Genomic DNA, 11,926 nt, shown 5'->3' with positions numbered 1-11,926 from the left:
TATTTTTTTTTTCAGTTGAAAAATATTTAGTAAATGTCATATTTTTATATATTTGTGTTTTATTTTATAAAAGACTTAAACTTTTTATCTTTATTTATCGTATTTCATTTTAAATTACTATTTATGTTTAAAAATTAAACATTATTTTTTTAATGAATTAAGTTGGTATAACTCTGATAAATTAATTTTATTATGTGGTTATTATTTTAATAAAACAAATTATATACTTTTAATAAAGATTATACTTTTTAATGAAAAAATTCAATTTTTTTACGAATTCTTAAATTATATTAAGAAAAGAAAAAAAATAATAATTAAGAATAGTTGAAAAAAAAATATTTGAACTTGGACTCAATGGCCCCAAAAAAAAATGTGAGAATTGGATCTGATTTTTTAATCAGCCCAAATGGCCCAAGAGAGATCTGATGTGGGCTGGATCCGAAAAAAATGACCCAATATAAATTTGTTATTAATATTACTTGATTGCTTTTAATGAAACATGCAATGTTATTAAAGAAAATGGCAGGCTAAGGTAAAAAGGATGATAGAATCCTACTTTAATAGTATAGACTAGATTTTGACCCGCACGCCCGTGCGGGTGTATTATTTTTTAAAAAATATGATGCTATTTGATTTTTATGTCACTATTTAGGGTTGGGAAAAAACTCGAATTCGAAGAATTGAACCGATCCCAATCCGAATAAGTAGTACTTAATCCGAACCGGAATTGATTAAATATATGAATTATTCAAAATTTTGGTATTTGAAGAACTCAAATCTAATCCGATCCGAACCGAAGTATTTTTGATATCCAAAATAGATTTATATACTTATATATATTAATTATTTTTAGATTTAATATATATAAAAACGTCCAGAATACATATGATACTTTTAAGTTCGCTTAAATGCTTGAAAATATATACAAATAATCAAACGTAAATATCTTAAATAGTCAAAATATACTCAAAACTCCAAAAATACTTAAATAATTATTAATTCTCTATCCAAATATTTAAAGTAAACCTATTTAAATTAGTTATCCAAATCCTAACCAAATCCTCAAAGATCTGAACTGAACACGAAATCCCAAAAAGACCCAAAAAAGAATCCGAACGTCCACCCCTAATCACTATTATATATATATATACCCTATATGTGTCAACATAGGTTACAAAATAAGTGTTATCATATAATTAATCGTATTTTATACGTACCATCAAATAAGTTTTCTTATAATTAATAATATTTTATATGTACAATCATATAAAGAATCACATATATTATAATTTAAAATTTAATGTGAAATATAAAAATCATAATTTAAGTTGGTGTTTGAAATTGAGCTTTGTATTGCATTTTTCTTATATATATTGAAAACATTTTTATAATAGTTATTGGAAAATATGTTAGTAAAAATCAAAATTTGAATATATATATATATATTATTTTTTTGAATGAATTTTTGATATAAATCAATTTTAAATTATTATTTTGATTTGAATATATATATCAAGTACCATAGACCCATTACTTTTCAATATAATGTAATGGACTTCTAATTTTTTTAGTAGCATAAGCCCATTATTTTTTTCCTAACTTACTATTATCCATGTTTTCAAACAATACTATTTTTTTTAACTACTATCCATATTGCCAAACAATCTCAATGTGTACTTCAACTTTAATAATATAGATACAAATATACAATTGGGGAGTTGACAAAAAAAAATACACACCGTGGTAATTGGAGTTCGTCTCGATTTCTTTAATTAGAAATAGGCCCATCGGTAAAATCAGGATATCAAGTGGAGCGGGTTTATCCTGACAAAGAAAAACCACCAGAAGTTTATGGGCCCACAGTAGATGACCTTTAAAGCCTTCTGTTGGGAAGTACAGTGTCCGCCAAAGATACAACATTTTCTATGGCAAATCCTCTCAGGGTGTATAGCGGTTTTGAAAAATCTAAAGGCGAGAGGCATACAGGGGGTTATATGCTGTGCTCGATGCGGGGAGCCGGAAGAAACAATAAACCATGTATTTTTTGAATGCCCACCAGCACGTCAGGTATGGGCTTTATCTAAAATCCCATCGAACCCCAATGTATTTCCTACTGAATCTGTTTTTGGTAATATGGATCATCTTTTCTGGCGAGTTACTCCAAAAATGGATGATCATCAATTTGCTTGGATCTTATGGTATATTTGGAAAGGTAGAAATAATAAAATGTTCAGTAATCTGGATGTTGACCTAAGGGAAACACTAAGATTGGCAGAATTGGAGTCTACACTTTGGGCTGTGGCACAGGTGAAAAAGAACCAAACGCCGGAAATTCAGGCACACACCAGAACCCCATTGGTAACGTCAGGGCGCTGGTGCTTTATAGACGGGTCATGGAAAGATAAGGATATATTTTCAGGACAAGGGTGGTATAGTACCCTACCGGGTTTCGATGGTTTATCAGGGGCACGAAATGTAAAGGCATGTCTTTCACCTCTACATTCAGAGATAGAAGCGCTGATTTGGGCAATGGAAAGTATGAGGAATTTAAGACAATTTCAGGTTACGTTTGCAACGGATTGTTCTCAATTGGTGAAGATGGTTTCGGAATCAGAAGAATGGCCAGCATTTGAAAGTTATCTGAAAGATATAATAGTCCTACAAAGGAGTTTTTACAACTCAGAGATCGTTCATGTACCTCGGACGGAGAATAAAAGGGCGGATAGCTTAGCACGCAGTGTTAGAAAACAACCGACGAAACGTTCACATGGATGCAGAGTTGCCGGTTTGGTTTACAGAGTCAAGTTGAGTCTCTTGTTGTCAAAAAAAAAAAAAAAGAAATAGGCCCAATATATCGGAAACACATAAAGCCCAAGAAGCCTTTATCACTATTTTGTCTTAACGTGCCACGTCGGATTAAATAAAGAAAAATTTCGACTTGGCGCTTCTGTAGACCTGAAAATTTCGCACTCTTCCCTCGTCCCCCGTCCCTGGAGCCAAACACTGTTCCATTGGTCCGCCACGTCAGCATAATCCAGTTTCTCAATTTCGTTTAATTACTATTTATGCGAATTTTAATTGGCGAAACTCGTGATTAATTAGTAAAATAATAAGAAAAAATATAAATAAACCGACGGTATGTATGTCTCCTTCTCCAAAGCACACGCTCACCAAACAGATCCTTCTCCTCCGCGTGCTTTCTCTCGCCGTCGATCATTAGGAGCTTTCGAGGTTTAGGCTTTATCTCCTCCGTTAGCGAAACGATTAACTTTCTAGAGAATTTCGAAGGTTCTCACGAGGAGGATTTGGTTCGTTTCTCCGTCGTTTCGACTCTTACAATTTGGCGTTACTTTTTTAAAAATTTCACGAACGAGTTCAATCGTATTGAATCTGGGTTTGAAGAGAACGTTTCGCATTAGGTTTATCGAGCCCAATCGCGAGAGGAATTGATAAATTTCGAGGGTTTTTCTGGAGGTTTGAGACTCGAATCCGTCGTTTTGGTGAAATTAGGGTTTTGTAGGAATCGTAATCTGGGTTCCTCGTGTATGTTGACGAGGTGAGAATTGCTGAGGTGGGGGAGATGATTCTAAAACGGACTTTGACGTTCGAGGAGCAGAATCTGAAGCGGTGCAAAGTTGGTTCGGAGATTGAGTATGGGGGCAAAAAGGGTGAGATTATAGTGTATAGGAGGAGGAACAGAGCGAGCGTTGATCAACCACCATGTAGAGAAGAAGCTGAGGATTGTACTACGAGTAGCGCTGGCTCCTTGACGAGTAAAGAGTCTCAAGACCAGTCCAAGTCTTTGCGGGGAAGAGTTCGAGTGGCTCCCTCGAGGTTTAACGATTCGGTTGTTGATGCATGGGGGAACAGACGTCGCAAGGTCGAGTCGAAGGAGTCGGGACGTGATGACGAGGTTCGTGTAGTGAAGAAAGTGAAAGGTGGTCATGGTAAGAGCGCTGAGAATGGAAGCTCACGTAAGGATAACGGAGACAGCAGCGAAGTTGATTTTGATGGAAAGGATGCGAATTTGAGAGTTTCGATGTTGTCTTCCTCCGACGACGCTAATTCTCTCTCTGTTAGAGGTAAAGGTGAGTCCTTTGCCGAATCTGGGATGCCGAAAGATCCCGCCGCGATGAGGAAGGGCGTGTACAGACCAGAGGACTTTGCTGTCGGCGATCTTGTCTGGGCCAAGTGCGGGAAAAGATTCCCGGCGTGGCCGGGTAAAGTGATCGATCCGGATTCACAAGCGCCGGATTCTGTCTTGAAACATTGCGTCCCGGGCTCTCTCTGTGTCATGTTTTTTGGGTACTCGAAGAATGGAACTCAGAGAGTAAGAAGCGTCTTTGATCTGGCGTTTGTTGCACTTTCTTTGTACGATATTTTTTTTCTGAAACTCCTGTTTATTTTACAGGACTATGGATGGATCCGACAAGGAATGATGTTTCCGTTTACGGAATTTATGGAGAAGTAAGTACTCGAGACGGTCGTTCTGGAATCTTTCGGACTTGTCTATTTGTACTGTTCTTAGTCTTTTGTCTCTTCAGATTTCAGGATCAGACGAATTTTTACAATAACAAGGCGAGCGACTTTAAGAAGGCACTCGAGGAAGCAGTTTTGGCAGAGAATGGGGTTGAGGGTAGTTGTGGAGCTGCTGAAATCAGTTGCCCAGAGTCCTCTGCCACTGAATCCGACCAGGAGCATGGGACTGCGTCTAGATCTCAGGCACGCTTTCCTGACACCTATTCCCTTTTTTCGTTAGATCTTCAATTTTTTTCTGTAGTAATTCATTTGTGAAGAAAAAGCAAATAAATTGAGGACAAAGTCTTACTTTCAATCTCAGCAGTCAGTTCTGTTCTGTTTCATAAGCATCTATATTGTTATATACTTTCTTTTCGAATTCTGAAGGGACTATATATACGCATGGATGTGCCATTGGTATCCTATTCTTTCATAGTTATTAGGAATGTTTCCGGAAAACGATGTGCTGATTCAACTTTTTTAATAGGGCTCATGTCATGTGGACGTAAGGACTTGCGACGGCTGTGGCACAGTAATGCAGAAATCACAACCTGAAGAGCTTTTATGCAAGCACTGTTCAAAGGTTCGTAGGAAATTTTCTTACTCTTCGGTTTTCTTTGGTCAGAAGGAATTGAATCCGAATTTGTTATTACAGTTGTGGAAATCCAACCAGTATTGTGGCATTTGCAAGAGATCATGGCACTCTTCAGATGGTGAAGATTGGGTGAGAATATTTTTGAACATGTTGGGTGATACTGGTCTGTGTGATAAATTATCACATCTATGTAGCTAACTTGATTGATGTAATAGGTATGTTGTGATGGGTGTGATATATGGGTACATGCTGGGTGCGACAACATTTCGAACGAACGCTTTAAGGTGCAGTTATACAACTCCTTGAATATCAACTTTTGGTTTCAAGTACATTCGACTAGTTTCTAAGGATTGGGCTAATTTGATTTATCATCTTTAAGGAACTGGAGCACAGCAATTACCATTGCCCTGGTTGCAGAGCGCAGCATGAGTGTGCACCGACAGTATTAAATGAACAGTCACCGACAGTGTTAAATGAACAGAACTCAGTGTTCGAGTATGTAGCTCCCGCTAGACTCTTTCAAAAATATAGCTGCTCCTGCTTCTGTTGTTTGCATCACTTTGTTTCTAATTCCTTGATCTGAAAACTATCCGCATAATCTTTGTGAGACAGGTCAACTGAAAAAGCGACAGAGACTGAGCTGGCTGATGAAGTTACTGTAGTCTGCAATGGCATGGAAGGGACATATATCCGAAAGTTTCATGTGTGAGTGTTAGATATACCAGCCTTCCATTTTAATTTCCTCGTTTAGACAGACTAGTCTTTAATGAATATAGTTACAAACCACTATATATAATTGTTGGTATTGCCTGCTTTTAAATTGATTTTATTTATAAACTACGATACACGCTTAATCCTAAGCTTCTGGTATCAATTCCTGGAATATTTTTTCTCAGAATCGAGTGCAAGTGTGGCTCATGTGGAGCAAGGAAGCAGTCACCAAGTGAATGGGAACGGCATACAGGCTGCAGAGCTAAAAAGTGGAAGTACAGCGTAAAAGTGAAAGACACGACGCTAACTCTGGAAAAATGGGTACACCCCTTATTATATACTCTCATGAAGCTGGCCCTCATATATACCTACTGAAATCTACTAGTAGATTTTTTGTCTGTACGAGATTTAATGCTGACAACAAGGTACTGCAGATTGCAGGTTGTTCTGCCCTCCCTCTAGAACAAGGTACCGCTGACTGCAGGGTATTAGATAAGCAGATGATGCTCTCTTTGCTGGAAGGTAAATCTGCAGCTCAACCCTTATGAACGTGCTTGTCTTTCGGAGTGCATATTTGGCAGAGTTCCTTACTTTTTATTTTGTATGCACAGAAAAGTATGAGCCAGTTAATGCAAAGTGGACGACTGAAAGGTGTGCTGTATGTAGATGGGTAGAAGACTGGGAAGAAAATAAAATGATCATCTGTAACAGGTTACTCTATGCCCATTTTGGTTTTACTGAGTTATACAGCGAATGTATAATCAAATATGGAGTCTTAAATATCTAACTCATACGAACTTTCAAATATGTCTTCAGATGTCAAGTTGCTGTGCACCAAGAATGCTATGGGGTAAGCAAAGCTCAAGATCTCACCTCCTGGGTGTGCAGAGCATGTGAAACACCAGATATTGAGAGAGAGTGTTGTCTTTGTCCTGTAAAAGGTATTATTGCGGAACTATCTCACTCTATGCTTTTTTTTCATCTTGCATTAGTGATGGCTTATTTTTGAGTTTTGACTGTCTTGTTACAAGGTCACATTAATAAATTGAACCCGCTTACATACTAATTTCAAACTGAATCTTCCGTCTATTTATGCAGGCGGTGCTTTAAAACCAAGCGACGTTGAGGGTTTGTGGGTTCATGTAACATGTGCTTGGTTCCGGCCCGAAGTTGGGTTTTTGAATCACGAACATATGGAGCCTGCTGTTGGACTTTTCAAAATTCCAGTAAATTCATTTCTTAAGGTATAATGTGTGATGAAAGTAGAAAGTATAACCAATGCATTTTATTATATTTTATAACAATTGACATCTGATACTCCTATGAAAATATCTTTTAGTTTTGCAGAATTTGTAAGCAGACACATGGTTCCTGCGTGCAATGCTGCAAGTGTGCCACTCACTTTCACGTAATGTGTGCATCACGGGCAGGTTACAGCATGGAGGTTAGTCTTTAATCTTTTTAGCCTTTGTTGTGCCTAAGATAAGCTTCATTTTTTTCATATTCATACTCTAATCAAGGTATTCTGTTAGTTGATCGTCTTAGTGATGTGTAAGTGCTGGCTGTTTTCTGTGGAAATATTAGATGCACTGTGTGGAGAAGGATGGTGTGCAGAGAACAAGGAAGTCAATTTACTGTGCTTTTCACAGGTTTTTTACTCTACATATTCTTTAATTGATCTCTTATGTGTGGATGGATCACCCGTAACATTTTATCCGCTGTGTAGGAAGCCAGATCCAAATAGTAATGTAGTTGTGCACACACCCTCAGGAGTTTTTGGATCTAGAAATTTGCTTCAGAATCAAAATGGGCGCATCAAAGGTTCAAGACTTGTTTTGACCAAGAAGATGAAGCTTCCAGATTCCGATATCCATCCCCAAACCGAAAAGAGTCATGGTTCTCTTTCTGCAGCAAGATGCCGTATCTATAGTAGATCAAACACGAAGGCATGCATTTGGGGATCTCATTTAATCTTTGGACATTTGACATTTTTTTCAATATTCTCTTGCTTGACGACGTCAATGAAATTTGGTACTAATGTAAGTCTGTTACTGCTGTTGTTTCAGAAGGTTGATCTGGAGGCGATACCACACAGGCTGAAGGGACCGAGCCATCATTCTTTGGGTGCAATCGAGAATCTCAACTCTTTTAAGGCAAGTCTCTCATTCAGAGCTCCATTCGTGTTCATCGTTTCACTTTGTTGGAGGATATTCTTAATGAATATCTCAGCAAGATCTTGATTTCTCTTTTACTTTGTTACACCAGGAAGCAGATACGTCAGGTTTTACTTCATTCAAAGAACGGTTAAAGCATTTGCAGGTAAAGCGGTGATTCAATAAGAGTTAAAAAGTATTGTTTTTGTCCATCTTGCTATCCTTTAATCTTATAATGAATCTTATCTTGTTTAGAGAACCGAAAATCTTCGGGTGTGCTTTGGTAAATCTGGAATACATGGATGGGGTCTCTTTGCAAGGAGAAGTATTCAAGAAGGAGAAATGGTATTTAGTTTACGCCGCAGTATTCATGATTTTAATGGCTAAACTGAATGCGATGTGCGGGAGTACTGATAGCGAAATTCTTGTGTAGATCATCGAGTACCGTGGGGTGAAAGTTAGGAGAAGTGTTGCAGATCTGAGAGAGGCAAACTATCGTGCACAGGGCAAAGATTGTTATGTAAGTTGAGATTACTTGCTGCCATTCATCATTATCCCCGCTGCTTCTAATGGTCAATTTAATTTTTCTTAATACGCAGCTGTTCAAGATAAGCGAAGAGATAGTGATTGATGCCACAAACTCTGGAAACATAGCCCGATTGATCAACCATTCAGTAAGTTTCCCCACACACTAGACTAAAACCTAGTACTAGTAGTAACTAAACACTAATGATGCTCATTGTCTTGTTGTGCAGTGTATGCCCAATTGCTATGCACGTATTGTGAGTATAGGCGATGGAGAAGAGAACAGAATCGTCCTCATTGCAAAGACTAATGTTACACCAGGCGAAGAGCTTACGTAACACTTGTTCCTTCCAGCTTCATCTTCCCATATAATTCATATTTCTCTTAAATTCTTGACCTTGACCATGAAAACTGATTCTCTCTACAGGTATGATTATCTCTTTGAGGTTGATGAATCTGAAGAAATCAAAGTGCCTTGCCTTTGCAGAGCTCCTAACTGTCGCAAATTCATGAACTGAAGTGCGAAATCATTCTTGCAACGATTGTAGCTGCGGCTCGTTCATGCTGACTTCTTTACAGTTGATACTTTGATTCATTGGTTAGGCGCCATTAAATTGTATGTCCGCCGGTTACCTTTCCCGGTCTAGCAATTTTGTAAATGTTTAGGATTTAAACAACCCCATAGGCCACACACATGAAGACTTTACACATTTGATTTTTAATCTACAGCATCAAAAATGTTGATATCTTTTCATGTTTTACAACAATATTGTTTCTTAATTTCTATAAATTAAAGTCGAATTTTTACTAGACCGATGATGTAGTATAGCTTGGGACTTGGGAGGATCTTCTCGGTTTAGTTTCCGTCTTTTGATGGTAAACCGGGTTCGAAGTTTAAACCGATTAAAAAAAAATGTGTATACCGTATTGCTCTCTTGAGAGGTGGGCCCAGAAAGTTTGTTACAGGGTCAGAAACGTCATTTCCAATTCAAAAATTTCAAAATTCGCTGTGTCTCCTCCGCGGGTATATACTCACTAGTCTCTACGAAGCGATTCAGAGCTGAAACAATATTTGAATCAATTTTTTTTGTTTAGCTTAATTAGTGAGATACCGAGTGAGCAGAGAAAGAGGGAAGATGAAGACGAGATCCAGTGATGTACAAGGAGCTAACAGAGGGAAGAGGAAAGCTCCAGAGGGAGACGAAAATGGCAGAGGAAAGCGACGATCGGTGCAGAGCGACGAACAGAAGAAGGCTCCTCAGATAGGGAAGAAACGATTGGCACCGAGCAACGAACACAAGAAGGGGAAGAAGATCCTGAGAGGAATCCGTAGCTGTGTATCTCCTCGGTGCTCTGCTTCTTCTACTCACCGTCCCAGCTTCTTCTGGTACTTTCTTCCTCTCTAGAACACACTCAGCTCCGATTTGATGAACGAAAATTGATCTGATCGTGGATAGTTTGCTAAGCGAGTTCGACCTGAGCTCCGCTTTGATTTCGAAATGTTTGCAAAGCGTTTAATCTGACTGTGTTGTATAGATCTAGGATATAGAACTCGATCAATCATCTTCGGTAACTTCCGGAACTGAAAATCTCGTAATCAACTGGATTGTATGAGAAACCCGATGTTAATGAGTGACTTGGTTGACGATCGATCGTAATTTGAATCCAGATACAACGAAGAGGAATTTGAAAACCGATTGCTATAACTCCTTGGATTTCGAATCAGGAGGATCCGTAGATCTAAGTCTCTCTGCGTCAGATTCCTGAGTCTGTTCTTATAAACTTTTATGTCGATTCAGGTTTGAGCAAGACGTATGGACATACATATCGAGGTTTCTGGATGGTAAATCGCTGGTGATGCTGGGAGCAACAAGCAAATGGTTTCACAAGACCGTAATGGAGGAGTCTATTTGGAGGTTTGCTTGCTTGCGTGATCTTCATGTGCCACGGCCGTGTCCAGTTTCTTCTAGCTGGAACAAGATATATGCTTCTGCTTTTGGTAAGTATTATTATACGCAATACACATCAAAAAAGAAGAATATAACTTGTACTGGGCAATGCAGATGGGAGTCACTCTTACTTGTTCCATCAGAAGGAAAAGCATATTGGTCAGTCCCTGAATTTGATTCATCAATACTTTCTTAGTCATGTTGATTTGGATGTGAAGCCATATGGCAACTCTTTGGCTCTCAAGTAGTTCATTTGCTGAGCACAGCCTCATTTTATCTGGTTTTGACACTGTCATTACAGACTGGATGCGTATTGGTGCCTTTACTCTTGACTCTCGGATGTCACTCCTGACTGAGAGTTTGAGTGGTCAGCTGAAAGTCCCAAGGGTTCAAGGCACCATAGAACAGATGTTGCAATCCACTGGTTCATGTATCATAAAAGACATCAAAAGCGGTATCTGGATTGCAGGTAAGACATCATAGGTTCTGGAACTTGTCCATGAACGGAGGAGATGTAACATGACTTATCTTTGTTTACAGATTTACAGCTTGTTCGTTGTCCTGTTTGTGACCTCAGTACCTGTGATGGTAAAAGTCTCTTATCAACTCAAATATGTTAGAATTTAATGTTAATGTATCAGTCTTTGCAGTAACCTAAGAATTTTCTGTTTTTCACTGTGTAGGAACAATGCAAATACTTGATACCAGGCACATTGAACTGTTCCTGAATGAAGAATACAAAGCTGGAAGCTGGGACTACAATCTCATCGGATCTCATAAGTTACAGAAAGACACAAGTGCAGCTTGTGGAGCCATATATGATCTCAAACACCTTAAAGCATCTTCATCCTCAGGTAAGTTCAAGCCCCCAGTTACACTTCTTATCTTATGTTTCTTTTGTTCCTCTTTAAACCTTTGACTCTGGTTCTCATGAACTGAAACCTCTATAGGTATTCTCCACCTCAAGTCTTGGACCGGAGAGCCAGAAGATTCCCAACCCAAAGCATTTATCACAACCCACGCAGTTGCTGTTCACACAAGGTTACAGAAAAACGAAGGTATTACATATATGTCCAGATCAATTTGCATAATCAACCATCTTTATGAAGAACAAACAATTATAAGTACTATTCACATATCTAAATGCAGGAATCCTTGTGAAGTATCAGACGATGAAAGCAGGAACTGATGGTGACATTGTTGCCATCAGAATCTCCCAACAGCTACTCTGAGTTCCTGTTCACAGTGTGTTATCAAGGTCACACAACAGAGCCTTTAGTATATCTCTGGTATGCAAATCATTTTACTCTTCGGTAAGATAAAACTCTACTTCATTATATGACTTTACAGTATATGTTGCAAGAATATCCTGAGAGGTTATTGAACTTGTTGTCTACAAAACTTACGCACCAAAATTATATATACATAAATGTACGCTATTCTTTGACATTTTCCATTAACAGCGAGTAGTTATA

The 11,926-nt window shown here is 38.2% G+C and overlaps 2 protein-coding genes across 2 annotated transcripts; both read left to right on the top strand.

The window, feature by feature from the left end:
* The first annotated feature begins 3,155 nt into the window (after positions 1 to 3,155).
* LOC106353286 (histone-lysine N-methyltransferase ATX3-like) lies at positions 3,156 to 9,312 on the top strand. The gene is made up of 23 exons (XM_013793017.3): positions 3,156 to 4,330; positions 4,412 to 4,467; positions 4,545 to 4,722; positions 5,006 to 5,101; positions 5,174 to 5,242; positions 5,329 to 5,397; positions 5,493 to 5,608; positions 5,726 to 5,818; positions 6,010 to 6,145; positions 6,259 to 6,346; positions 6,436 to 6,535; positions 6,641 to 6,765; positions 6,923 to 7,068; positions 7,164 to 7,268; positions 7,409 to 7,473; positions 7,551 to 7,770; positions 7,891 to 7,977; positions 8,090 to 8,143; positions 8,233 to 8,322; positions 8,411 to 8,497; positions 8,577 to 8,651; positions 8,733 to 8,836; positions 8,930 to 9,312. The coding sequence occupies exons 1-23, from the start codon at positions 3,581 to 3,583 to the stop codon at positions 9,018 to 9,020; spliced, it is 3,000 nt and encodes a 999-aa protein (XP_013648471.3). The 5' UTR covers positions 3,156 to 3,580; the 3' UTR covers positions 9,021 to 9,312.
* A 60-nt stretch (positions 9,313 to 9,372) lies between these two features.
* LOC106353290 (probable F-box protein At3g61730) lies at positions 9,373 to 11,892 on the top strand. The gene is made up of 8 exons (XM_022688941.2): positions 9,373 to 9,889; positions 10,302 to 10,501; positions 10,566 to 10,610; positions 10,753 to 10,920; positions 10,992 to 11,039; positions 11,135 to 11,305; positions 11,402 to 11,509; positions 11,601 to 11,892. The coding sequence occupies exons 1-8, from the start codon at positions 9,639 to 9,641 to the stop codon at positions 11,681 to 11,683; spliced, it is 1,074 nt and encodes a 357-aa protein (XP_022544662.1). The 5' UTR covers positions 9,373 to 9,638; the 3' UTR covers positions 11,684 to 11,892.
* The last annotated feature ends 34 nt before the right edge of the window (positions 11,893 to 11,926 follow it).

This window comes from Brassica napus, chromosome A7 (genome assembly GCF_020379485.1).
Source record: "Brassica napus cultivar Da-Ae chromosome A7, Da-Ae, whole genome shotgun sequence".
NCBI classification, from domain to species: domain Eukaryota; kingdom Viridiplantae; phylum Streptophyta; class Magnoliopsida; order Brassicales; family Brassicaceae; genus Brassica; species Brassica napus.
This window is presented reverse-complemented; position numbering and strand designations above follow the sequence as displayed.